This window comes from Gadus chalcogrammus, chromosome 11 (assembly GCF_026213295.1).
Source record: "Gadus chalcogrammus isolate NIFS_2021 chromosome 11, NIFS_Gcha_1.0, whole genome shotgun sequence".
NCBI classification, from domain to species: Eukaryota; Metazoa; Chordata; class Actinopteri; order Gadiformes; family Gadidae; genus Gadus; species Gadus chalcogrammus.
This window is the reverse complement of record NC_079422.1, coordinates 14,355,139-14,380,820: the sequence shown is the minus strand read 5'-3', so window position 1 is coordinate 14,380,820 and position 25,682 is coordinate 14,355,139. Positions and strand designations below refer to the sequence as shown.

At 43.0% G+C, this 25,682-nt stretch overlaps 4 protein-coding genes across 6 annotated transcripts in view; 3 read left to right on the top strand and 1 right to left on the bottom strand.

Annotated features, from left to right (window-relative positions):
• The first annotated feature begins 1,788 nt into the window (after positions 1 to 1,788).
• sybu (syntabulin (syntaxin-interacting)) lies at positions 1,789 to 6,151 on the top strand. The gene is made up of 5 exons (XM_056602433.1): positions 1,789 to 1,939; positions 2,290 to 2,383; positions 2,472 to 2,645; positions 3,723 to 3,878; positions 4,332 to 6,151. The coding sequence occupies exons 1-5, from the start codon at positions 1,906 to 1,908 to the stop codon at positions 5,509 to 5,511; spliced, it is 1,638 nt and encodes a 545-aa protein (XP_056458408.1). The 5' UTR covers positions 1,789 to 1,905; the 3' UTR covers positions 5,512 to 6,151.
• Positions 6,152 to 8,223: 2,072 nt separating this feature from the next.
• ebag9 (estrogen receptor binding site associated antigen 9) lies at positions 8,224 to 11,117 on the bottom strand. Its single transcript, XM_056602030.1, has 7 exons — positions 10,746 to 11,117; positions 10,399 to 10,493; positions 10,230 to 10,311; positions 9,851 to 10,006; positions 9,513 to 9,623; positions 8,977 to 9,068; positions 8,224 to 8,807 (listed from the first exon to the last, which is right to left on the bottom strand). The coding sequence occupies exons 1-7, from the start codon at positions 10,746 to 10,748 to the stop codon at positions 8,690 to 8,692; spliced, it is 657 nt and encodes a 218-aa protein (XP_056458005.1). The 5' UTR covers positions 10,749 to 11,117; the 3' UTR covers positions 8,224 to 8,689.
• Positions 11,118 to 11,977: 860 nt separating this feature from the next.
• Positions 11,978 to 22,161, top strand: ttk (ttk protein kinase). 2 transcript variants are annotated; one of them, XM_056602978.1, is made up of 23 exons: positions 11,978 to 12,071; positions 12,459 to 12,546; positions 12,927 to 13,149; positions 13,291 to 13,397; positions 13,492 to 13,617; positions 13,750 to 13,855; positions 13,938 to 14,022; positions 14,136 to 14,245; positions 14,332 to 14,419; positions 16,575 to 16,680; positions 16,946 to 17,168; positions 17,268 to 17,374; positions 18,140 to 18,563; positions 18,718 to 18,841; positions 19,183 to 19,275; positions 19,654 to 19,811; positions 20,041 to 20,192; positions 20,283 to 20,407; positions 20,630 to 20,704; positions 20,796 to 20,972; positions 21,198 to 21,294; positions 21,417 to 21,499; positions 21,623 to 22,161. In XM_056602978.1, the coding sequence occupies exons 2-23, from the start codon at positions 12,459 to 12,461 to the stop codon at positions 21,707 to 21,709; spliced, it is 2,964 nt and encodes a 987-aa protein (XP_056458953.1). In that variant the 5' UTR covers positions 11,978 to 12,071; the 3' UTR covers positions 21,710 to 22,161. The 2 variants fall into 2 exon arrangements, with proteins under 2 accessions (XP_056458953.1, XP_056458952.1); XM_056602977.1 differs by having other exon boundaries at positions 11,990 to 12,053; positions 21,623 to 22,059.
• A 921-nt stretch (positions 22,162 to 23,082) lies between these two features.
• The window catches only part of bckdhb (branched chain keto acid dehydrogenase E1 subunit beta), a 41,743-nt gene continuing 39,143 nt past the window's right edge, over positions 23,083 to 25,682 (top strand). For both annotated transcript variants that reach the window (XM_056601531.1, XM_056601533.1), the window contains exons 1-2: positions 23,083 to 23,309; positions 23,697 to 23,774. In XM_056601531.1, coding sequence (XP_056457506.1) covers positions 23,123 to 23,309; positions 23,697 to 23,774 — 265 coding nt within the window. In that variant the 5' untranslated portion in view covers positions 23,083 to 23,122. The remainder of the gene's footprint in view (positions 23,310 to 23,696; positions 23,775 to 25,682) is intronic.

Here is a 25,682-nt window from a genome sequence, read left to right as displayed (position 1 = left end):
GGGGGGGTCGGAGATCTCGCCTAGGGTGCTAGAAGGGCCAGAAACGCCACCGGCTGGGAGCTGAAATGGAAGCACAATGAGTTCACTTGTCGTTCCTGAGCAGGGTGCACACGTCACAGGATGCGTTGACCGCGGTGCGGTCATTGTTGGACGAGGGCTTGTACCATCTGTGCCAGGCGAGCACATTGGCGCGGTGGATCTCAGACTCCATTTAGTCAAGCCTTTTCATGACTCCACCGAACACAGCCTGAGCAATGCACGTTCACAGAGTGCAGGCACTCATCAGTAGCATAATCATAATGGTTGTGTATTCAATCCCTATAGGAACCACGCTGTTTGAACCACAATGGGACCCTTCCAGGAATATGAGGTGTGTTTATGTTAAGTCTCATTCAATGTATTGAATCGATTTCTCATTCTGAGTTGCTAAGCAAAAAGTCCTCACTCTATTCAAATTATTCCTCAACCCTCACTTATAAACCTGGTTACAGCAAGAGGGAAAACCTTGCATTGTCACCATTTACGATTGGTTCTAATCCAGGCTCACGTTTGTGTACTTTGTTGTTGTTGTTATTGTTTTTAACAGGAAAAGAAGTCGCCAGAGAAAGGAAGTCCCCGGAGTCGTATCCCCCGCCTGGTCCTCCATCCCTTCCGGCCCAAGGATCAAGGGTCTCCTGTGTCGGAGTCCCCCACCTCAGAGGAGGAGGGGAAGGACTGCGACCTGAGCTCCGACCGCTCCAAAAGAACCATCAGCACCAACAGCTTCTGCTCCGGTGAGACCTCCATCCACATCCAGCCCCCTCTGAACACCAGATAACCACGTTGACACAAAGGTCTCTCTGCAGTCCACGTCGACACTGTACACTTCGTCTCCATGTCACATAGTATACCGGCACTTTCCTGGCCGTGTGTGGTCCGAAACACAAATACTAAACAGGAAAATACAGAAGTACAAGCAGATTACGCGGGCAGACATTTCTCTTTAAGAGCCTGAAGGCAGTTCTTCGCTATCACTGTCTGTGTGCCTGTGTGCTGTGTACGATGACAGCGGCTGGCCCACTGCTCAGACCCCTGTACGTGTACCCCCCCTCCAAAACCCCGCCAGGCTCAGAGCAAGGTACCACTGGGTCTCCCCCTCCCAAGCGCCAGCCCGGCGTGAAGAAGGTGAGGCTGATGGCGGAGAGGAGTGCCGAGCGGGCCGGGGCTACCCGCCACCAGCGCCATCAGAGGCCCGCCGCCACGGCAGCCAAAGGTGAAGAAATGGATGGAGGGTTTGGGATGTGTTTTGTGTTTGTGAAACGAGAATGAACAGAGATAAGTTAACCATGGGAATAATTGATGTTGGTTTGTTTGACCGCATTTTGGTCATTTATTCTGTTTTATAATACGTTGAAGTAGATTTTATTTTTAATGCTTTGGTTGACGGCATTTATGTGCAGCATCGGTTGTATGTAAGCTATTTCCTAATACTTACCACAAATGCATACAATAATAGCTGTTTATTTCACACATGTCGACACATTGTAGGGAAAGTAAAGCAGTATTGTGTTGAAATTGAGTTTGTATCTGTGTATCTGTGATTGTCCAACCATTTTGAGTCAATATTTAATTTTCCAAATGCAATTACTTGGAATATCTGAAGTTGGATAGCAGATGAAACTACACTGTCATGAAAAACAAGATGCTAGACCTGATACTTTAAAAAAATATTATATTCCCTATATATCAGCAACCGATCTGAAGTAACCTGATTGGTTGAGGAAAATGTTCAGTGCTTAGCCAATTAGGCTGATTACCTGGAGTTTACTTCTGTGAAAGCAGACCTCTAGAGCAGATCAGTTTAATAACAAAGTATTGAGGATCGATTATCTTTTCACTGTTCTGTTTTGCACACTCACCAGCACTATGGTTTTATCTAATGACAAAAGGTGCTATTCAGGTAAGGTGTGTCTTTGCATTGATGCTTACTCAGCTGTGATCTAGGTAGTTCTAAACTTGATATTTGATACACTCGATAAATTATAAATGACTGCTAGGGTCCTTGGCAGAAAGGTGAGGCAAACTTTAAATGAAACTAGCCACTTGCATGAGCTACGGAAATTATACTCCCGAAAAGTTGCTCCTTAAATGTCCAAGATAAGATACACCGTTGTTGGCAAATGTTAGGGTGTAAAGACATCCAGAGCCTACCACCAGGTCCAGGCTGTGTACATTAAGGTCCAGGCGAGCTGGGTTGTTTACAATGTGGTCAGGCAGCTGGCTCAAGAGGTCATGCTGTCGCCCCTGCAGGGAGCGAGGCGGACTTCAGCTCCTCCAGCAGCGCACGGAGCCTGAAGAAGACGAGCGGGATCCCGAGCCTGGCTGGGAAGAAGACCCCTCGCAGGCATGTGTCTGACGAGCTCCTAACCCCACTCCGTACTAGCTGCTCTGGCCCGGCATTCTAGCAAATTGGTACCCCGTTTCCTTTTCAGGTCTTCCTCATCAAGTCGGACCACTCGCACAAGACTGCTGCCATTGTTCAAGCCGGCAGGTAGCCCCATAGCCAATCAGGACTCCGAGCTCTTCGCCCCCTACCAGACACCGAGCAGGGCCTGCGCCTCCACCACCACAAGCAGCAGCAGCAGCAACTTCAGCCCCGTCCCCAGGTGCTCACACACTTGCCGTCACGACGCAGTAACGGTTATAATGAATATGGAAGGCAAGCGGTCGTTATGTCAGACAGGGCCTGAAATGACATGATGTCATTGTTTGTTTTCTGTTTTAATCCCAAGCCTTCTCCTTCCTGCTTTCCCCTCTAAAGTACAGCACATTTTGCGTGGGTGCAGTGCAGCACAAGCCGAAGGGGGTAGTGTGCGTGGGTGTTGGGGATTAGGATGGTTTCCCACATCCCCTCAGCACATCTGACTGGGATTATATCAGCGATGCGTGTGCAGTCGGGATTATGGAGAATTTATTGGGACAAATGTCTGGGTTTTGTCCGCGGTTGTTGACCCAAGCGACTGGGTTTGTAGTTTGAAATGTGTACTCGTGATAATTGTTTTTTTACTCAATCTTTTTTTAGGGAGATGGGAGTAGAAAGGATTATAAATATTTCAGTGGATGGCTAATGGAACTGAACTTGCTGCATTTCAACGCAATGTTTTTCAGCCTTGTAATTCCCGTCTGGGAGATCGTCCTGTAGTAATGCACTCTCAATTCGGACTGAATAGTCTATTCGACATTAGTTCTGTACTTCCAAGGATTCCTTCAGCAAACTGCATCATTTTAAATAATCCAACCGTTGACACAATTACAACACGTTTCCCTCAAACGTCAATGAATGCATTATCTACGAATATATTGCCTCCCCTCTCTTCCCTTTTTGGACTATGTCTCCTATTGTCGCCTCTTTTTTTTTTTTGAGCCGTGTTCTGAAAGGTTGGGCTATTTCTGGCATGGATGTAGAACACTCCACGGGCAGCACATTTTGCAAGGTTGCTGTGATGAAGGGAAAGAGGCTGTCTCCTTTCTTTAGCTTGTCGGCCAAATCCACCCCGCCCCTCAATAGTAAAGTTTATTTTGAAGCTTCAATTGGCTTTATTTAATCTGCAGTTAATACTTGTTGGATGTGAGTATACATTGTGAGCCAAATTAATTCAATAGGGATTTTTTTGAACAGCACAATCCAATCTAGTTCCTCATTGTCATGCTGCCAATCTGATACACATTGGTTCTCGCACCAGGCGGGTGAGACTGGGTCGCTACCACTCCTGTGGAGACAACCATGGCATCATGGCCCCTCAACCCGAGCAGTACCTCACTCCTCTGCAGCAGAAGGAGGTGAACATCAGACACCTGAAGACCAAGCTAATGGAGTCGGAGACCATCATTCATGACAGGTGGGTTAGTTCAAGTACTTGCAGCCATAAACTCTAAATATTTATTTCACGTTGTATAGGATTTCCCTACGGATAAGACCCGTCATCATCCATGGCATGTCATAAATTGACAACCTATAGCTTTTGCTGAAGGTGCTGTAGGTATTTCTGATTGAAAAACTATGAGATTCTGTTTCTGGTTCACTGCGCCTCCCTCTGGATGAGACTATTTAGATTCGAGGCGACTCGAATAGCGACTCGATTCGAGGTTTATTTGTGACAAATCATTGGTTTCGTGGAGGTGCGTGAAATGAACGTTTTTTTTAGGTTTATTTTTTACAAAGTTGCCCTATTCTACACCCTTTACAACTCTCAAATCTTGCCTACAGCAGCTTTAACCATATGACTGGTCCATGAGGATTCCTTTAGGAATGTTGTGTATACTCTATTGGTGTGTTTACAATGTCTTTTTAGAGAGGCTGACGTAGACGAGCTGAAATCCCAACTGGAAAGGATGCGCGAGGACTGGATCGAGGAGGAGTGCCATCGCGTGGAGGCGCAGCTGTCCCTGAAGGAAGCCCGCAAAGAAATCAGGCAACTGCGTCAGGTGGTGGAGACCATGAAGAGCAGCCTCATGGAGAAGGACAAGGGGATCCAGAAGTACTTCATCGACATCAACATCCAGAATCGGAAGCTGGAGTCCCTGCTGCAGAGTATGGAGCTGGCCCAGAGCGGATCCAACCTCATGGACGACCAGAGCATGGACTTCCTGTGTGACATGCCCGATGGCGATGTGAAGGCCAAGCTTGAGGAGGAAGTTGGGGAGGCATTGGGAGACCAGGCGGCTGAGCAAATGGCAGACAGTGGGCTGCTGCTGAACGATGAGATGGCCAACAGAGAGGACATTTTGGAGCGGGTCTTGATGTCCACCGCTGTGGATTTCAATCAGGACATTAGCTGCAAGTTGAGGCCCGGGGAGGGTCCCAGAGTGTCCACACTGCTGGAGGAAGATAAACTGGTGGATAAATCCAATGCGCCCACAGCCGTCCTGAAGAATCCCTTCTCCGTTGCTGACATGAGAACGTCCCGTTCAAAGGAACCTCCCAAGGCTGAGAACAAGGAAATACAGACGGAGATAACGCCTGCGTCTCAAGACCTCCAGGCTCTGCTCCTTCAGCTCCTAAAGCTGCATGGGGGAATGGTGGGAGATGCCTCTGTCAGCCGGCCAGGAGATGCAGACCTTCTCACCCCTTTTCCCTTACCTGCCCATGCCACCACCACCACCACCACCACCACCGACTTCACGGACGGCACACCAAGCCCTGGCCCCGCAGAGAGCCCCGAAAGCTGGACTGATTCTGGGATGTGCTCCGCGGCGGAGCCTGCAGAGGGTCCCAGGTTCATGGAGGAGCTGGACTTCGATGTCTGCGAGGGGGGCCCTAGGGAGGCGCCTGAGTTGGGCACGGAAGTTAAGCGTTACTGGAGCAAAAGCTTTCTGGTTGATCTGGTGGCCGTGGCGGCCCCCGTGCTGCCAACCGTGGCATGGCTCTACTCGCGACATGGTGTGGACGGAAGTGCTCCGGTGTACAACATCGCTGCCCTGATCCGGGGCTGTTGCATTATGGGATTGCACTCGCTCCGCCATGTCGCATAGAGACCAGATGTCTCTTTCGCTCCTCCCTACCGCATGCACACACCCAACATTCTGCTAAAGCACTTCAGCAATTCTGCTGCATCATCCATGTTTTGATTTCTCATTAGATTTATGATCATGTTCCACCACTGTAACATTGCACTACTGCCTGATTGAGGCACACTTATCACACATAGGGTATTTATATTGGGTGGTGTTTAAAGCGTTTCATTTGTCTTTGTTTGTGTAATTTAAATGTATAAATATGAATCATCAGGGTAGATGGTATTGATGTCCAATATTTTTCCTTGTATTAAGCTACTTAATTGATCCCCAAAGTGCTATGATGTATAAGCTTTAGGAGGTGGAGATTAATGTTTAATAGCGTTTGCGTTGGATGATTGGATTTTTGTTATATTGCTCTAAAAGAAACCTTAAACCTTCAGCCAAAGCTTTAATGTGAAATCACTGTTAGTTGTGTGATCGTCGTTTTCTCCTGTGGAGGTGGGCTTTGTACACTTCATGGTGTATTGGAAGTATGTTCCCTTAAAAGCAACTTACACTGGTAATGTGCCTGAGCGATGTGCAATACTGACACCAATGTCCTTGTGTATTTATTATTATTAAAGCATGATAACCGCATCCATGTATTTTGTGGTATTTTTTTCAAATTGCCTCAGCTCAAACTGAAAGCAATTGAAAGTAAAAGTACTTGAGACTGTAAGCGACAGCAGCAGCTATAATCCCAACCTCCGGGTCTATACAAGTCTTCATTCACATGAATTAATCAACAACATATCCTCGGCATACTGAGTGCACCGAACACAATTCTTATGAATGCAGGTTATGTAACCGATTTGTCATGCATCCCTTTCCATCCACGTCCCTGGGGCTACCTCGCAGACTGAGTGCATGTCTTCCACTTTACTGGAACCTCTCTGGTTATGTCAAACTGTGTTCCAGATCCTCAAGCGAGGGAGGGACGCGGGGGGGCAAACAGGGAACAAAACTAGGTCTGCAACAGTTCCCTTGTGTTTTTGCAATGTCAAGCCGCCCATAATGGATCTTATTAGATGGGATGTCTGAATCAGTGGTGTTTGCATTAATATCCACTGCCTTTGGGTTAATAATTCGAGTGAATTTTGTCTGGTTAGGAGTAGGCCTTTGTCCCCTGTCAAGCCACGTGGGTATCTCTTGGGTTGCATTACCATGATGTAACAGACTTATCAACCCAGGCAGATGTAGTCTCTGCAGTGCAGTTTATAAAAAGCTGGAATGTAGAGGGGATTCAAAAATGGGCGTCTTTTAATTCCCCACCTGGATAAGAAGTTAATACTTTTCTAAGACTTTGACAAAGAATCAAGTTGTGTCCAGAAACTCATTCGACACACGCAACGTTCAAATATAAGGTATGCTAACTCAAAGAAAGTTGAGGTGATGAAACGTGACATCATTTTGTGTTTGAACAAACGTGCGTTATAGGGCTTTATAGGTCTTTGAGAGTATTTGTTTTTGATGTTCAACTGATCGGGGGTCACTGCTACAGGATTAGTGGTTATCCACCACTGTTGGTCCTTTTATTTAAACTGAACTGCACCTGAACACTCCTTGTCAAACTAGAGTGCTCTCTATAACAGATGGTGGAGACGGCAGTGCTGGAGCCTATACTCTGAGCCTATATATTGGAAACATTGTCCTGAGGGGACCTCTAGAAATGGCAGTTTGCAAAGTATTCAGCCTTTAGCAATTGGTGTATAGCCATGCATTATTGATGCAATTCTTTACTCCTTAATCATGCCCAATGGACAGACTTGTAATCGTTAATCTATTAAACATGCAGTTTTCCATGGTGATTGGTTTGGGAAGAATATAATCCAAATAAAGACCTTAACCCCATTTAGTTTCTCATGAAACCATCTTTTTTTTTTACAGAAGTAGGGCAGTACTTCAATAAAGATAGACATAACCTATTGCCCGAAACACAAGCACAACATTATTTCCAAGGCCTAATTTTAATAAATTACCTTTATTCATATCTTTGGAGGACATATCATTAAAGGTATTGTAAGAACATTGTTTACATTTCTAACTCCAAACTCAACATTCAGACCATTATTCAGACAACTGACACAAGGTCAATTTCCCTTGACAGTTCAACTGTTCAATCTCAAGGCATAAATTTGAGATTATTTATTCTGGGGTATTGATTGCGTGGTCAGACCTTGGGTTTTCAGATTGCAGGCCATAATTATGAAAATTGCAGTTTTGGGATCTTGAGAACACAGAAATGAAATAACATGTTCAGAGATCCCAACCTTACCCAAATCTATGTCTTCAAATAAGTAAAAAGGCAAAGAGATAATGCGTTGTGATAACCTAGCACGATTGTATGACAATTTGGTAATTTATTTGATAGCAGTTCAGTAGTTATGCGATTACCATAGGAACCCATAAGAAATGTTGAATTATGCAAATTCGATCATAGTTATCAAGGTTCTCATAATTAAAAAATGAATTTTGACTAAATGTCCATACTGAATTCCATGTTTCTACAGGCTGCACTACAAATAGATACATTAAATATCTATCGACTAGAAAATGTGTTTAAACAAATATATTAAATAAAAGGCAAGCAAAAGGAATGCAACACTGGTAAACAGTGAACCTTAACTAGTTATAAATAACACAAAGCAAACAATAATAAGGTGATCCTTTTCATTACGAGACTCCATGAGCGTTTATAGGTAGTTTATTTACATCTGGGCCATTGAATAAGTAGAACAGTTCCCTCGAGTTATGTGGATGAAATTGGCATCTACTCAGTGTGTCATCTAATCATTTATTAAAGTTTTTTTTGTAACCCTCAATGAATTTCCTGTAAAAAAGAAAATGACAAAAGGGAATCCAACAAAAATAAAACAATAAAATAGCATTGCCATGGCACAAATTGTACTGAAGGTGTACCAACGTGAACCATTGACCTCCTGTCCCCACGACAATGACAGGCATGGTTCCAATGGCTTCTAGTGGACGGACAGAGCAGCGAGAGGGACGACTGTAGGTGTTTTCAGGAGCTTCTGTCCCGACAGTGATTCTGCTTGATGTAATAAGCATGGGACAGCAAGTAACAATTTAAATACAGTGTCTTTCCCCAAGCTGCGCTTCGTCCCCCGGCTCGAAACTGAGCATTCCCAAAGTGTTACGAGAGCTTCACCGCGATTTTCTGATCCTTCTTCATCATCCGCTGCGCGTCTTTTTCAATCTTCTTCCTCTGCTGTTCCATGGTACGCTTTTCCCTCTCCGCCATCTTCTGTTGTCTGTTTTAGAGCAGCAGAAAAAGCAACAGACGAATGAAAGCGATGCCGCATAATATCCACAGAAGACAGCAGGCATCATTGTGCTGTGTCCTTCCCACCACTGCCATCTGCTGGTCATTACTTAACTGACATGCTGTTGCTGATGATACTTTATCTATTAATCCATTACCTGAGAACCTCTTCTGCCTCCCAGGCGGCCTCAGACTCATCTTCCCAGGCGTTTGCGTCCCCCTGCCAGGTGTCCATCTCCCCCAGCTCAGCCTGGTGAACACATGTTTGATGAAAGAACTGTACTTCAGGTTCAGTTTGATTGAAAGACAGCATTTCATGGAGATTTACGCTCGAGTCAATTAGCAAAATTTGTTTTATGGTTTCCTGTGATTAAAACAAGCTCAAATCCAATATAAATGTGTGGACTACAAATAGATCAGAAGCTCTTATTTAGCATAACTAGTTGATACATTTAAATACATAAAAAGGTATTTAAAGATCTCAGCTATAATGAATGATTACATACAAAACAAGTCGAGTTGTATTGTATTTATTGGAAAATATTAAAAATGTCTAACTATTTAATTTAACAAGTGAGCAATGAAAATAGTTTTTTGTATAGGAAAGATAACCCCTAATCAAATACACTTCAGAGTATCAGCTGTAACAGAGAGAGCCTAGATCCCCAGCCAGGTGGCCAGGACCAACACTCACCGAGGGCTGGATGAAGGACATCATGTCCTGCGTGGCTGCCAGTCTGCTGGAGAAACCTGCCGAGCCGTCTGGCACCAGGTAGTTCAAGGGCTCCCTCTTCTTTAGCACTATCTGGAAATGTTGGAGAGAGGAGAAATACATAGATTCAAAATATAATCTATCCATGCACACACTATACAAATCAACATGAAGAAACACTTCATATACGCTTTAAAACTCTGGATAAGAGGGGAACTTAACATTTCATTGTACTGATTTAAATTGCTGTAGTTGAAGCTAATTGATGCTGCACGATGCTGGAATGCATTTTGGATTGTAAGGGCAGCTGGTTAGCAAACCTTTTGTGTTTTCCTGATGGTGGGGGTCATGTCTTTGAAGTAGTCAGGCTCATTGTCTGCATCTTCGGCAGAGGGAGAAACGTTCCCGTTGCCACCCTCAATCTTGATACTAGTCGGAGCATCTTCATCCCATGAACTCCACTCCTCTATCTCTGGCTGCCACACGACAAGTTAAAACGAAGAATTACGGAGAATAAACAAAATCAGTAGGTAAAAGAAAACATGGGACATATAAAAATATGTAAATAATATATTACTGTGGAATATAAAACACCATCTAGGCTAAATATTAGATGAATTCAAAGGATGTTTCATCTTAATGATTACCCAGTCACAGACGTTCTGTACAGGACTGTTATTGAACAAAACATTGACAGACCTGTTTCGTTCCAGAGGAAGGGAAGTCCACAGTAGTTGGTAGTGTTATTTGATCACCACTGAGTTTGCGTCCCCTTCCAGTCCTGTAGCAGAATAACAAATGAACCAATTCAATGTACAGTTGATGCTATACAACTAACAATCATCTTATAAAGTTATAGATAGCTTACCTGCATATCAACCGTTTGAAGAAGGAGAGTAAGCTGGCTATACATGTGCAGATCTTGAAAAGGCGGAACTGAGTGATGGCCATGATGAACTTATTCTGTGGCGAAATAAGGAGAAACATTAGAAATGGGTTCAAACTGATAGATAGCATTTTCTCCGCTACCACAACTTGAATCCAATACAGGCGACATCTTGAGGGAATGCTAATTGAGACTTTTAGTGAAATCAGGGATATGGATGAAGCCTTTAGCGTTATTTAAACCATGAACCTAAATAAACAGTGCATTTAATGGTTGAACAGCTGCGTCCATTGACAAGATCAATGTACAACATCAACACATGTGCTCACCATACACAACGCCCAAGTACAATATTCAGGAGAGATGCTTTGGTTTCTTCCGTGGGTGTCAGATGCACTTTAAGACACCAAAACTGTTCATTTATTTAGCTAATCTTAGCTTGCTAGCCTTTCTCGCCAGATAACCATTATCTTAATCCCTCGCGTTGTCTCCATGAAATGACGCGTTCACAATAATTGAGGTGTAACGTTGCACATCACGACAATGTGTGGAACAGCTGTTTAAACCGAAGAGATTACATGATAAAGGTACAATCTGCAGTTTCTCTTCCACTATCCCGTGGCTGCCATCTTTGAGCTGGGATGCATCCGAACACGGAAGTGCAGCAGAAGCGTGTTCACTGAGCCTTACCGCTAGAGAGACACGGCTGAGAGAGGATCCTGAATTATAGCGTTATCCCAGTGTACCACAGCGCAATTTCCGGTCTTTCGCTCCCTATGAGATGTATAGGCCAGGTGACTGTCGCTTGAGCGAGAAGAATAACAACATGACACGAATGACAACAATATGGAGGGTAATATTTAGGTTTTGATGAAAAAATTTACTAGGCAATAGCCAAAACATGTAACAGAACGAAAACGGATGTGCTTCTATAGAAAGACACTCCCTCTCGCCCCTTAACCCATGTAACTGAAGTCACGCCCTCGCTTCTTCTGTTACGGGAGTCCCGTACTGACGGGACGGTTCTCCCGTGATGAAGGCCATCCATGGGAGATACATTTTCTGCAGTTTCTGTCGCTATAACAGACACAAACCCTGTATACCAGACACAATCTGTAGCCGCAGATGATGAAATTGGCCACTATAACCGAACATTTTACATAGGTGACACCACCGACATGCAAAAAAAAATAATAAGAAAAGAAAATATCTTATCTGGTTGTTTGAAAATGTAATTCAGAAATTCTCGATCATATCTGCCAGGAGGCAACAAACAAACCAACCAATAGGGCTTGTACATCACGACTAACGTCAAAACGGCCGCCTCTACCTCAGAGCTTTTTTAGAGAGAATAGCTAAATAGCTCTGCTCTATCTTGGAGGCATTGGAGTCCTAGTTAATATGCATGTTGTAAAAAAATAATAATCATGTTTTAGTAACTAGATCGTACATTTTTTGTCATTTCTGTAAGACATTGTTCTGTTGGAAACTGTCACATCGGTTCTCTTAACCAACCATAGCAGAGCCGAGCGGATAAAGGGAGACCAAGCCAATCAAACGCAGTTTAGGGCGTGTTCAGAGGAAAGTGGCAAGTTTGAAAACTGGATAAACAGACATTTGAAAAGACATCTGCCGAGGTTACAAACCGTAAAACCGTAAGACGCGATGATAACATTTGAGTCCAGATTACATAATATGGAATATATATCATAACAAGTGTTTAATCTTAAATGGTTTACTGTATATCAATGTGCTTTTGAGATGTTTTCGGAAGCTAATTTAGCTAAGCTAACGTTAGCACGATGCTAGTTTTACTTCTCCAAGACATGCCTCATAGTGTTCTGATCTGCGAATAAACTCCCCGGAAATACTTTAGAAACTTGACATGATCCACATGCTAGCCACTGACAATGCAATTGCAGACGAGTCCAGGTGTTTTCTTATATTTTTTCATTCACGTGTTGTTACTATACCCAATGCAGCACTGTTAGTTTCTGATGTGTGTGTGTTGATGTAGTAATTACAGACCCTTCAAATTTCAGATGGAGGAAGAGGAACACACTGACCGGGAGCAGCAGCGTGCCATGTTTTTTAGAAAACTAGACAAATTAAAGAAGAATCTTAACGAAGGTGAATATGATGGAGGTCCCCAAAGCACTTTTAGGGTCTTTCTTGAGAACACATAACATGTTAAGTGATCCCACCCCCATTGCATACATTACTTAGTCTTCAAGCAAGTAAAGAGGCAGAGATACATTTATTTGTGATGATCTTATAGTACGGTTGTATGGTAGCAGCAGCTATCAATTATTTTTAGAAAATTAGACAAAATAAAGAATCTTAATGAAGGTGAATATGATGGAGGCCCCTAAGCTGCCACTGGAGGTGGTTTAGCTGTTGTTGTTGTTGTTGTTGTTGTTGTTGTTGTTAAGAAGCTGAATAAATTCAGTAAGGATCAATGTGTTTTAAGTAGAATATACTTTCCTGAACATCTTCCGCTTGTTTTACAGATGACACTGACAATATTAACCAGGTCATTGGTTCAAATTCTCCTGAATCTTGCCTGACATTCCTACTGGACCTGGAGAAAAAGAGTGACCCCAATTTGGACCATAACCATCTTACCCGACTGCTGGATTTTCATACCAGGGTGTTCTCTAGTTTACCAATGCGAAAGCACTGTCTAAATGAAAGCTATGCAAGATTGCTGGTTAGGTATGCCGAGCTGGAAGCGTAAGTACCCAGAGAGATTACCTAAATGCCATGTAATTTCTTTACAGTTTCCTTGTTATATATGAAAAAGCAAAGGACGTGAGTAAGATATTCGTTACTACCAATTTATATTCTGTTTACGTGTCCATTTTATTCCATTAGAATACAAGATGTCAATGAAGCAGAAGCCCATTTCATTGTGGCAACATCTCACAGCCAGAACTTTGCGTTTGTCCACATTGCTTATGCAAACTTTGAACACGCTCAAGGTAATGTATTTCATTGTTTTAAATACTGTAAAATTAACCTAGTTGTCTTGAGAATATCTAATCTAGGTCAATATTGTCCATTTGATATCACTAGGCAACACAAGGAAATCCATTAACATTTTGCTAAAAGCTATGGAACTGAATGCAAAACCCAAAGACTTGCTGGCTCTTGTGCTAAAGAAACTTCAAAAAACAACAGTGGATAAAGAAAACCTCCAAGGTAGATTTTTGATGTGAAACACTTTTTTATTAACAATGGACTTGCATCCTTCTGTGAAATTTAAAAGCAAAATATCAACACAGTATCTGATATTTCTTGTGTGGTTTATTTTTCACAATGAAACATCCTCAGTGAATACTTTCAATGAACCTGTTCAACGTGGCTCTGAATATGAAAAAATGGGCAGCAAATCAGACGGTACAGGAGAATTTCAGCTGTCCAGTAATTTGGGTTCAGGGTAAGGTTTAAATGAAAATAATCTAGCTCACTTATTTTTGGAATACACTGTATTATGATGTATTTTCTTACCTTGCCCCCAGGACAGAATATTCCTGCCCATCATCAGATGATCATCATCCTGGGTGGAGGTCAGGCTCTCACCACAAGAGAACTGGTCTTGGCTTGGTGAGTCTTTGGCGATTTTCTTTGCAAAAAATAAACATGATCTCTTTATTCTACTTTATTCTATATTATGTTTAATACTAAGGTCCTTCTTTTACTTATTCTTTGTAAATCAGCCAGGGAGAGTCCCTATCATTCCTTATCCTATCGCTGAGCTGGCCAGTGATGATGGCGAAGGGAATTCTTCAAGGAAAAGTGACGCATTCATCCCAAACAGCTTGTCAAGGTGATTCATTATGTGTCTAACTTGCACATAAATCAACTCGTTTTGGAAAACGTGTCTTGAATTTTTGGTCCCTCATATTGTTTCAGGCAAACTTCTGGTTCGAGTTCCAGTGCCATGGGTACCCTAACATCTGCCAAAAAATTGACAGTAGGCGGAGATTTCCTGAACTTCAAAGTGAGTCCTCACCTAATTTATGACCGCTACTGACCTGTTGTCTCCAACTGCTATGATAACATTTTCCTCAACACGTATAAGTAAAAGGGGACATATTATGAAAACAGCACTTTTTCTGGGATTTGGGGGGGTGGTGTGGGTATATGGTGCTCCCACACGCATACAAACTTTGAAATAAGTCGTACATGATTTTTTGAGTGAAATGCGCATTTCTGGAAGCAGCCCGCCTCCAGCTATCAAACAAGCGAGTCAGTTTCGGCGCCCCCTCCTACGTAGGAAGGGGGCACATTTGAATATGACCTCCCACTTCCCCACTCCCCTCCAATCAGAGCCTCGCTAAGATTTTGTGGACCAGCGGACAAGCAGCTCCGGCGGTGGGAACTCGGCGGTTGCCCGGCAGCTAAGCTCCGGGAGTACGATCCCTTTCTCTGCCGCCGAAGGGAAGTCGGGAGGAGTAGACATGGAGCAGAAAGGGATTGCACTCCCGGAGCTGAGCTGCCGGACTGCCGCCGAGCTACCCCAGCCGGAGCTGCTCGACCGCTGGAGCTGCCACCTAGCTTCGGCGCCAGTTCAGCTCCCGGAGTACACCGCCGGAGCTGCCGGACTGCGGCCGGACGTTTTCGACGGCGGCCAGACTGCAGTCCGGCAGCTCCGGCGCGGGCAGCTCGGAGGCAGTCCGGCAGCTCGGCTCCCTTTTCTTCTCCATCTCGCGGTTCATGGACTTCAGAGAGTCAATGCCAAAGTTCCTTCCCCCCAATTATTCTCAACCATGGCCGAGATATCCTCCAATACCAGTCTTTACTTGTGGAAGTACCAGAGACGTCAGACAGTCTTTATTATTCATAATATCATCCGAGCCGCACATAGCTTTTGGCCGTGATATAAGATAGATTATATAAATACCCGTATATAATATTATTATTATGTTATATTATATTATATAGATATAGAGCTCCAGGAGTCAGCAAACGGCAACAATCCCTTCTCCATGCTGTGGTTCAGTCTGACAGCTCATTGGTCAATGGGCAGTAGCTCATTTGCATCTATGCTACAGACACCAGAAACCGCGCATTTTGAAGGGACTGAAACGGAGGGGAATAGCGGTAGACGATTTTTTTCCTAAAAGCTATTTCCAGCAAACGGCTTCAAAAACATGATTTCTGGAACTCAAATGCTATGTTTACTTGTTGAGAAAACACCATAATATGTCTCCTTTAACTAAGGGTGTCAAAATTGATATGTTGGTTAACATTTTGTCCTTTTCCAACTAATAAACTTGGAATATAAGCACTGTATACATTCTTTCTAATGGTGTGCATCTCTCTTTAATAGGACGATCCGATACATATCTAGATACATGTGCTACGATACGATTCAGGGACGAAACATTTTAATATGGAACGATTCGATTCGATTAAATGTCCTAACGTTCCGGTGCGATTTGATGATATGAATCAATCTGATAGATACAATATTCGTTTAACGTGAACACATACATTTTCTATTATTTGAAATAAGTCTTCTATAAAAGAGACATTGCCTACTTCCAAATATATATTGTAGAGGGACCATGGAATCTTAAGTTTTTATGTTTCTTTATGGCATGGGGAAAAAATGGAAGACAAATTTATAAATTTAGAACTACAAAAAAAAAAAAAATAGCAAAGCTTTTGTCAATATTCCCCTCCTTATAAGACCTAAAGAACTTCCACACGTTTGATTTCAGATTCGCTGGTGCACTGAAAATTGTTTCACAATTTTCTGACATATGGCTGTTATTTGCACACTCACAACTCCGGTTGATCCCTGCTTACGAGACGCAGGGCGCACATGGAGACACGGGGCGCGCAACGAGATATACACCCACGCGGATCCGCCCGCTTCCTTAAGTTTCATTTCCCGGATATGTATGGAAACGGAAGGAAATTTGATGACTTTCTTGATCTCAGGCTGAAGCTTTACTCAACCGATTCGCAGGGTTTTAATCGGTGCATCGACAGATTCTTGGTCATTTTAAATCAATTCAGAGGCCCACGTATCGATGTAGTCGCATCTGTGTTAATCCAACCAGATACCGATTTGTATCGGTAAATCGTTTCAGCCCTAATTCTTTCTATGCGAAATTCCCCTTCATGACATACGTCTATTTCGCTAGCGCCCTGATGTGAGTCCAGAGATGCAGTGTTGGAAGGACCAGGCCTCAGTGGACTCCACCCCCTCCCTCCACAGACAGGGGCGCGGCTACGGGTCAAGAATGGAAGGTACACCCAAGAAACATGGCATGTCGCACGTGAAGGCATGAAAACGTAGATCGAACAGGTCTCCGTTACACCAAAATGTTTCAGATATATAATATGCAGCACCATAACAGGAGTTCTAGGTACTTGGCATGCTGTAAACAGTACTCTTTTGCGGGGGGGGTTTGATGATGAGAACATGGCATTTGTCGAATGAGAAACAAGCATGAAATTGTCTCTAAACATTGCATTCATCTTCTCCCCCCCCCCATAATCTCCCCTCTGAAAGACATCACATTGACTTTGAATCAGATGGGCAGCTCAAATTCTCCAAAATCCTGTTGGGATTATTTGCTGAAACTTGAGAAGACTGGCAACCCACAGACAGACCGCACGCTCCTGACTCAACTCAAGGACTGCTATGCTAAAGTATTCTCCAGACTGCCAATTGAACAGTACACCAAGAACGAGAGCTATGCCAAGATACTAGTCAGATATGCAGAACTCAAGGGGTGAGTGCAAGAAGAAATCATGTTTGCTATATTTATGTTTTCTTTTGTAAAAAAAAATTACATCCTTGGTTGGTTGTTTTTTTCTTTCTTTTTCTAAAGGATTGAAGACTCGGATGACGCAAAGGACCATTTCATAGTTGCAAGATCCAACTACAAATACTTTGCCTTTGTTCACATCGCACATGCACAGTTTGAAGCCTCTCAAGGTATAATTTATAATTTGTCATTTTTATAAAATCATGACAGAATTAACTAGAAATGTTGCAGCATGTGCAATTTCTGAAGAAAATGGGTGTGGTTGCATGAGCCAATTCGTAGTATGCCCGTTATTCCGTGAGCATGCGAAGGCTAGTAAGGCTGATGAGCAAGCACGGCGAGTTTCAATTTCCTGGGCCATTAATTGTTAATTAACCAAAGCGGCAATTTACTTTTTTGGGACCTGCTTATGCGTGCTTTCTTTACGTAGACCAACTTTGACAACTCTGAGTTTATCTCCTTTTAGAATGTTGGAAGTCAGCGTATTTTCCCTACAGACCTTCATTATAATGTATAGCTTGGTGTGCACCTGCAACACTGGTTATTTGAAGTTCACCATGTGACGTAAATTTACAGCTATCAACCAAAAAGTAGCACATTACCTAAGGGGAATGAACTCACCAAATTGTAGGTTCCTGGGGTTCTTGGAAAACTATTGGTGACCTCCTTAACTTCCGGTCTACATATGCCACAATTGAATACGACAACTCTCGGGTGTTCAGGTTTGGAATGGTTGATTATAGCGTTAAAAAAAAAAATATCTGCTTGGAATCTAAAAGTAGACTTTACAACGATATATGCTAGACTTTTGGTAGTGCTTTGCTACGGTAGGAGTAGGTAATTACGTGCAATTACTTAATTGTGTGGCAGAGATAAGGCATTTGTTTAATTACCCCGCTGTCATTTCTCATGCTCTCTTCCCATCCCCTTTTCAGGCAACATCAAAAAAGCAACATCAATTCTGTCGAACGCCCAGGCACTAAACGCAAAGCCACCCAGGCTTCTTGAGTTGGCGCTGCAAAACCTTAAGGCCGGGGCAAAGAGGCTCGTACCAAAAGAAGAAGAGGAAGAACAGTCCCCGGTTGGGGTCCAGTTCCAGAGTCAGGGTCTATCAGGTTTTATACCTCGACCGCTGGACTCCATCCCCATACCCGCCCTCCATGTTCCCACACCTGTCCTCCCTATTCCCACACCTGTCCTCCCTATTCCCACACCTGTCCTCCCTATTCCCACACCTTTCCTCCCTATTCCCACACCTGTCCTCCCTATCCCCACACCTACCCTCCCTATCCCATCAAGATTACACCCATCCATGGTCTGGCAGACTCCCAATAACCAGAGGGAGCCCTATGCAAGCAGGTAACTGCTATGCTGATGGATCCTAGTTCTGTCCCTTCACTAGGATTTAAATTATACCTTGGTGGTTTATTTGAAAGTAATGGTTTATTACTTTCTAGCTGTGATGCCAGCTTGCTTTCTCTGCAAAGCTTTCAATGAGTTCTCTCTTCTACAGCTTTGTCACTCCTAGTGTAAGGAAGGACCCACCTGATGTGGCTTTCTCAGCATCGCAGAGTGCATGCGCGGCCCGACCACCCTCCACCCCTGTAAACCAGGTGTCATATTCACACATCCAACAGGTAAACCCTATTCCTATCTCCCATCATGTGTACCACACGCTATGTTTGCTCGCTATTTTCTATGAAGGAGAGTACTGCTTCATACAGACTTCCAAGTCCATGAAGAGTATGCGGAAAGGTTAGACCATTGGTCCTGGATTTGGCTAAATTTAGGAAATGGTCCAATTTCCCGATTATTTTGCTTAAATGCATAGAGTTGATGTTGCGGATGCGGACCGAAAAAAGCAAGTGTGACGGTTCCCCTTTATGGTGCGTCTACAATGTTGTCTATAGGGTATTTATTGAGGACATTGCTTTTGTGTTTACGTTATTTTGGCTAACTGGTTATGTTCAATTTTCAGAATGTCATGAAGGCTCTATCAAACGAATCAATCACCATTAAAGGCAAGGAGTACTTCATCCTAAAGATGATTGGCCAAGGTGGATCCAGCAAGGTAACGGTGGTCTAGGATCTGCACAAAACTGTTCACATTGTGAATGCCTCAAATATTTCCTATCTGACTTTTATTGTACTACTACAAAAATTTCGAATAATGCAACAATGCACCCCGCCACCCACTGCACACCATAACCCTGTACATAAGTGTGAAAAGATCAGTAGTTGTTCTTGTACATCAAATCACCAGCTAAGATGTCTGAGATATGAGACCCCTCCATGGTGACAAACTGCCTCAGAAAATGTGGTCCCAAATCCCCAAATCCTTATTTGTGACTGCAGTGCAGAATGAGACATTGTAACCTAGTTATAGTGTCCTATAATATATCATCCAGGCTGGTGTCATTGAGGTCATTAATTGATTGTATATTTTTAGGTTTACCAGGTCCTGGACCACAAGAAGCAGTTGTACGCAGTGAAGTGTGTGAATCTTGAGGAGGCTGACCCCCAGACCGTGGAGAGCTACAAGAATGAGATTGAGCATCTGATGCGCCTACAGCAGTTCAGTGACCAAATCATCAAGCTGTATGACTAGTGAGTCATCGGCCCAAACTGAAGTTCCTCTGTAGAGTCCAGCTAGACACTTTTTGTAATTTACATAACATCATGCTAGGTCCTTTGTTGATAACTGTTATCAACTGTTATCAACGCAACAATGGACGGTTGTATTGTATGTATGGGCTGTGTGTCGAAAGTGAACTTTCTGAACTGCCTTATGCAGGCAGGGAACCTGATTGAGTGAATCTGTTCTACTTCACCACAGTGAAATAACCGACCGCTATATCTACATGCTGATGGAGTGTGGGAACCTGGACCTGAACACTTGGCTACGGAACCGCAAGCAGGTCCTCCCGCTGGAGAGGAAGTTCTACTGGAAGAACATGCTGGAGGCGGTCCACACCATTCACAACCACGGTAGCGTTCCCGTCGCTCCCGTTGTCAAACATTTAGTTGACAATTTATTCACGTCACTCATTCCGGATTGTTTTTGTCTTTTCCACGCAGGAATCATCCACAGTGACTTGAAGCCTGCCAATTTTGTCATTGTGAACGCCTCCCTGAAGCTGATTGACTTTGGCATCGCCAACAGCATCCAACCAGATGTAACAAGCATCATGAAGGACTCTCAAGTAATGCTTCATCCTGATTAACATGCATGTAAAGTGCAGTGACTATTTAAAATGCTGCATTTAACTTTATTTATTTAAGTCTCATTGAAGCACCACTTTTGCAAATCCCAAACTTTAAAAAAAAGTCATGCAAAGTTTAAGATTTAAAAAACAAAACAGCTGACCTACGATGCAAAACGGCAACAATTTCAAGCATTTTACTTTCATCCTATCCCAACACAGGTAGGAACCCTGAACTACATGCCCCCTGAAGCGATTAAAGATACGTCATCCCAACCTGGGAAAGCCAGCTCTAAGGTGCATAATAATATATCACATACTAAGACATTGTTCAGAAAGCCTCACTATGCGGGATACCTTACATATTTCTTCCTTTGTACTGTTTTAGATCAGTCCGAAAGGTGATGTGTGGTCACTTGGCTGCATACTGTACTGCATGACCTATAGACGCACCCCTTTCCAAAGTATAACCAATCAGATCGCCAAGCTGCAAGCCATCATTGATCCCTCTCACAAGATTGAATTTCCTGACATTGCCGAGCGGGATCTGCAGGACGTGTTGAAGGTAATGGGATACAAATGCATGGAATCTGGGAGCCCAGGGTGTAAAAAGATAATTGTTCTAGAGACGTTCAGTATACCATGCTTTCAAAAGCATGTTTAACATTCATGTTTTAAAAAGCTTTCACTCAACTCTACACAGTCACAGTAAGATCATGAGGTCATACACAATGTATTAGTTTGACATGGAGGAGGTTGACAATACATGTGGTTTGTTTTCGGCTACCAGAGATGCTTGGTTCGTAACCCAAGGGAGCGGATCTCTATTGCGGAGCTTCTGGAGCATGCATACCTGCAGCTTGATTCCCAGCCGTCACCTGAGACAAGTACCCAACTCACAAACATGCATAATTGACATTAACATGAAGCTTTTTTAATGCTGCTTTTCCAAACTGCCGGTACCAAATGAAACCCGCTTCAATCTTTGTTTGATTGTTTATTTTGTTAGGACTTCCGAATAGTGATTTGGAAAGAATCCTGACGGACCTGGCAGCACTCAACTCTCCCAACAGCATTGTCAGAGCTGCTAATGTTAGTGTAACTCCAAACGGACACTAGCTTGCATTGAACACTTAAGACTTGCACAACGTCACTAACTTTTGTCTTCTTTTTTGGCACAACTTTTTCGTAAATTTCTCACTGTTTTTTCCTTAGAACCTGGCAAAGATGTGCAACAGTGGCAGAAGGCTGGACGTGGCTGAGTGTGTAAAGTCATCTAGCCAACTATCTTGGAAGATGTGATATTTTTCGGTGCACTTTTTTTTTCTTTTTTTTTTCTACTTAGCTCATTCTCTGTACATTTATATCAAAGACATTATATCTAGTAGGTTGCGTTTCAAACGTCCATTTTTTATTTTTTATTAATGTCATTTCATTTATATAACTTTTCTGCTCTTAACTTTTTACCTTCTTCCTCTTCATTGCTGCAAAGTATAGTTCCAACTTACCATAATGTATTCAGCCCGCACTATTTCTTCAAATTTTTCAAAACTGAAAGTTTTCTTACATCCTGTGATAAGTAACCACATACTTAAATAAACATACTTTGTTTATTTTATTTGCCGATTTTCTAAAGTGAAATTGAATGCACATAGTATCAGTGTATTTCTAAATGGAAGTGTTTGATTAAACTACACATTTTATTTTTATTTTGTGATGTATAATAAACGCTAATATTTTCTCAGTTCAAAAGCTAAGTAAGGCAAGGCAAGGCAACTTTATTTATATAGCACTTTTCATACACAAGGCAGACTCAAAGTGCTTCTCATATAAACATTGTCATACCATAAAATAAAATAATAGATAAGTAAAAGAAAACATATGCAAAGAAATGGGTAAAATAGAAAGTTAAAAAGGCATTTTAATATTAGAAAATAAAGGCAAAGTTAAAAAAAAGCTTTTTAGAAAGTGCAATGTATTTAAGATTTAGCAGAAAGCTAAAGCAAACAAAAGTCTTCAGTCTTGTTTTAAAGGTGCACAGAGTTGGGGCAAGTCTTAAATCCTCTGGGAGTTTATTCCAGCTATTTGTTGCATAGTAACTAAATCCTGCTTTCCCATGTTTCGTGTTTACTCTGGGAATAATTAACAGATTGGTCTCAGAGGATCTTAGTGGTCTAGAATGCTTATGTAGTGGAAGCATATCAGTTAAATATTTTGGGCCTAAACCATGTAGGGATTTGTAGGTTAGCAACATGATTTTAAAATAAATTCTCTGACCTACAGGAAGCCAATGTAACGATTTCAGAATTGGTGTAATATGTTCACATTTTTTGGTCTTTGTTAGAACTCTAGCAGCAGCATTCTGAACAAGCTGAAGCTTCCTTCGTTTGTTTTGGGAGACCATTGCAGTAATCAAGCTTACTAGTGATAAAGGCATGTAAGTTTTTGTAAGTAAATGCACAATGTTGAAAGAATCCAACCAGAATGGAAGATTGTCACTCAAAGAAACGCCTTGGACAACTGTATTTTGGGCATGCTGGTCGTTTTGTTTGTGAATGGGTTTATTGTCTCTCCGATGTAGCTTATACCTTTTCTGCTGCTTCCACCCCCGTTGAAGGCCAATCACAGGAGGCTCCCTCGCCTCCAGGCTCTGATTGGATGGCTGGATGATTACGTACATAAAGTACTTCCTTGTGGTCCACCATAACAACAGACATGGCGGCCTCTGCACGGTTTCTTTTTCGGGGGGCAAACTCAAAACTTTCTATTTCAAGTGTAAAGAGTGGATCGTACAACCAATTGAGGGTCACTCTTTTGACGTTGTCATGTAACTCGCATGTGAAGTCCCAGCGGAGACATGCCCACTTCACCTTCCAGCCTGACCCTGTCACCACACAGTACGGTGAGGTGGCTAGCTCGGCAGCTAACAGGCTACATGTATAGTCATACTAGTGTATCATTGTTCTATCTGAACATTACCATGTCATTTCTGTTTTTTCTTGTTCATCTCATACTGGATGAACAAGATACTAAGGCGGTCATCTATGTGGCATGTGATATAGTTGTCATCCTTCCACTAATGTTATAGCCACTAAATCGAGGTCACATTACAAGTTTATAAATTGTTTATGCTGTATTACATTTGTACTATGTCAATCCACATTAACAGTCTTTGAGTATTTCGTGCCTACCATAGTTGTATTGTGTTTTTGTGAATCGCTTCCTGTGCATGCGTCTGTTGTCTAAAAATATGGACAGCATTGAACCCTCTTCAACCTTCCACTGATAGGCCCAACTCAGAAGATGAACCTGTTCCAGTCTGTTACCAGTGCCTTGGACAATACCCTTGCCGCTGATCCTACAGCAGGTACAAATTATTCAATAGGCCTTGCACATCAGGTGCGTCATGGGATTATTTGTTGTTGATACTCAGTGGCGGACTCAGACTGTTTGAAGGGCAGGGGCGAAAAAATAAAAAGGGCACATTCTGGACAACATGGGGCCCCACCAGCGGACACAGTGGCTTTTCTAACTTGTTAGTGTTTTGTTCCCCCAACGGAGTCTTAAAGGCAGCTCTGCCTGGAAGGTCCTATCCCCTAACCTTAGCAAGCGCTGCCTTGAAGGTCCCATTCGGGGCACTTGTTGCATCTCCATGTGGCACTTAAAATAATAGTTGGGCTCATAATTTAAAGGGGGGGTCTGGGGGTCCTCCCCCAGAAAAAATGTTGCTTCAAAGACACGGTTTCCCCTTATTCTAGCGACTTTATAAACACCAAAATGAGTTGTTCACATCATTGTGCACTTTCACATTTTAGCCAAAGAAATTAGGATGCCTTACTGCTTTCATCTTTACTAACATTTAAGTAAAAATTAGACTGGAGAAAATTCAATGTGCTGCTACCATACAGTCTTTGACCGCTGACAGCCAGCTACAGAAACATTTAAGGTAGTTTTCCTTCATGTTGAGGTGATAGCTGACCATTATCGTCTCTCTTGCATGAAATTACATACACTTGAATGATCTTGAACGCTCAAAAAATTTATATACATTTTAAACGGATTATGCCAACTGAAAATATTAAGTTTTTCTAACTTGGCATCTAATTGCGCTTTTCCGCTATGGGTACTGCCATACTCTTAATCCGCTTTTTGCTTCGTTATCCAGTGGAGATTTAAGTAACACTCGATGTAGCTGTTTGTCATGGCAACGCACCATGAAAGCAACGCCTCGCATTCCCCGTTCGTCAGCTACCAAAGAGAGGAACGTCTGCACCTCAATAGCTAACCACAACATGTTTTTTTCGGTTTGCCATATTCTTGCTCCAGAGGGCACATCATCATCATCAGGGGCAACCTAGGGTACTCATTAATTTTTGTTCACGTGTAAAGGGCAGCCAATAAGGCTCTTTCTTTCATTTTCACCACCATAGAGGGCACTTTAGCACACTTTTTCAACCATGGGGGCACCAGACGGTCAAAAGGGCACCAGACGGGCAGAAGAGTACTAGAAGGGTACTAGAAGGGCACTAGAAGGACCAGAAGGGCACTATCAGGGCACTAGAAGGACCAGACGGGCAGAAGGGCACTATCAGGGTACTAGAAGGGAACTGGAAGGGCACTAGAAGGACCAGACGGGCAGAAGGGCCCTATCAGGGTACTAGAAGGGCACCAGATGGGCAGAAGGGCACTTGAAGGACCAGACGGGCAGAAGGGGACTATCAGGGCACTAGAAGGACCAGAAGGGCAGAAGGGCAGAAGGGGACTATCAGGGCACTAGAAGGGCACCAGACGGGCAGAAGGGCACTATCAGGGTACTAAAGGGGGCACTAAAAGGGCACCAGACTGACAGAAGGGGACTATAAGGGCACTGTTCTAGAGGGCACATCATCATAATTTATTGTATGAAGGAGCACCCTAGAGGGCACCTAATCATGTTTTGCACGTGAAAAGGGCAGCCAACAAGGCATTTCCTCTCGTTTTCGACACTCTTGAAGGGCACCTTAGCGCGCTTTTTCAACCATTGAGCCCCCCCCCCCTGAGTCCGCCACTGTATGGAGAGGACTCGAGAGTGTTGTAGTACTGTTAAAACTTAAATCACCGTAAAACTACTGTAACCTAGGCTAATGAAAACTTTGTTTTGCCACGTCTCGCTTAAGTAACGCTGTGACAGTTTCCCCATGTGAACAGTTTCCCCATGACGAAAAATCATTTCACGATTAATTTCCAAATGATGGCTTAAAAAACCCATTACTACTAACATCATCGGGAGTTACAA

Excerpts from the sequence above, each read along its gene's own strand:
- sybu (XM_056602433.1), top strand. The coding sequence starts at position 1,906 with ATGGTTTTATCTAATGACAAAAGGTGCTATTCAG. Across the intron at positions 2,646-3,722 it reads AACTTCAGCCCCGTCCCCAG|GCGGGTGAGACTGGGTCGCT; the intron begins GTGCTCACACAC and ends TTCTCGCACCAG. Across the intron at positions 3,879-4,331 it reads GAGACCATCATTCATGACAG|AGAGGCTGACGTAGACGAGC; the intron begins GTGGGTTAGTTC and ends ATGTCTTTTTAG.
- ebag9 (XM_056602030.1), bottom strand. Across the intron at positions 10,312-10,398 it reads TTCAAACGGTTGATATGCAG|GACTGGAAGGGGACGCAAAC; the intron begins GTAAGCTATCTA and ends ATTCTGCTACAG. Across the intron at positions 8,808-8,976 it reads GAGGCAGAAGAGGTTCTCAG|ACAACAGAAGATGGCGGAGA; the intron begins GTAATGGATTAA and ends GCTCTAAAACAG.
- ttk (XM_056602978.1), top strand. The coding sequence starts at position 12,459 with ATGGAGGAAGAGGAACACACTGACCGGGAGCAGCAGCGTGCCATGTTT. Across the intron at positions 12,547-12,926 it reads AAAGAAGAATCTTAACGAAG|ATGACACTGACAATATTAAC; the intron begins GTGAATATGATG and ends CTTGTTTTACAG. Across the intron at positions 14,420-16,574 it reads GAGATTTCCTGAACTTCAAA|CGCCCTGATGTGAGTCCAGA; the intron begins GTGAGTCCTCAC and ends CTATTTCGCTAG.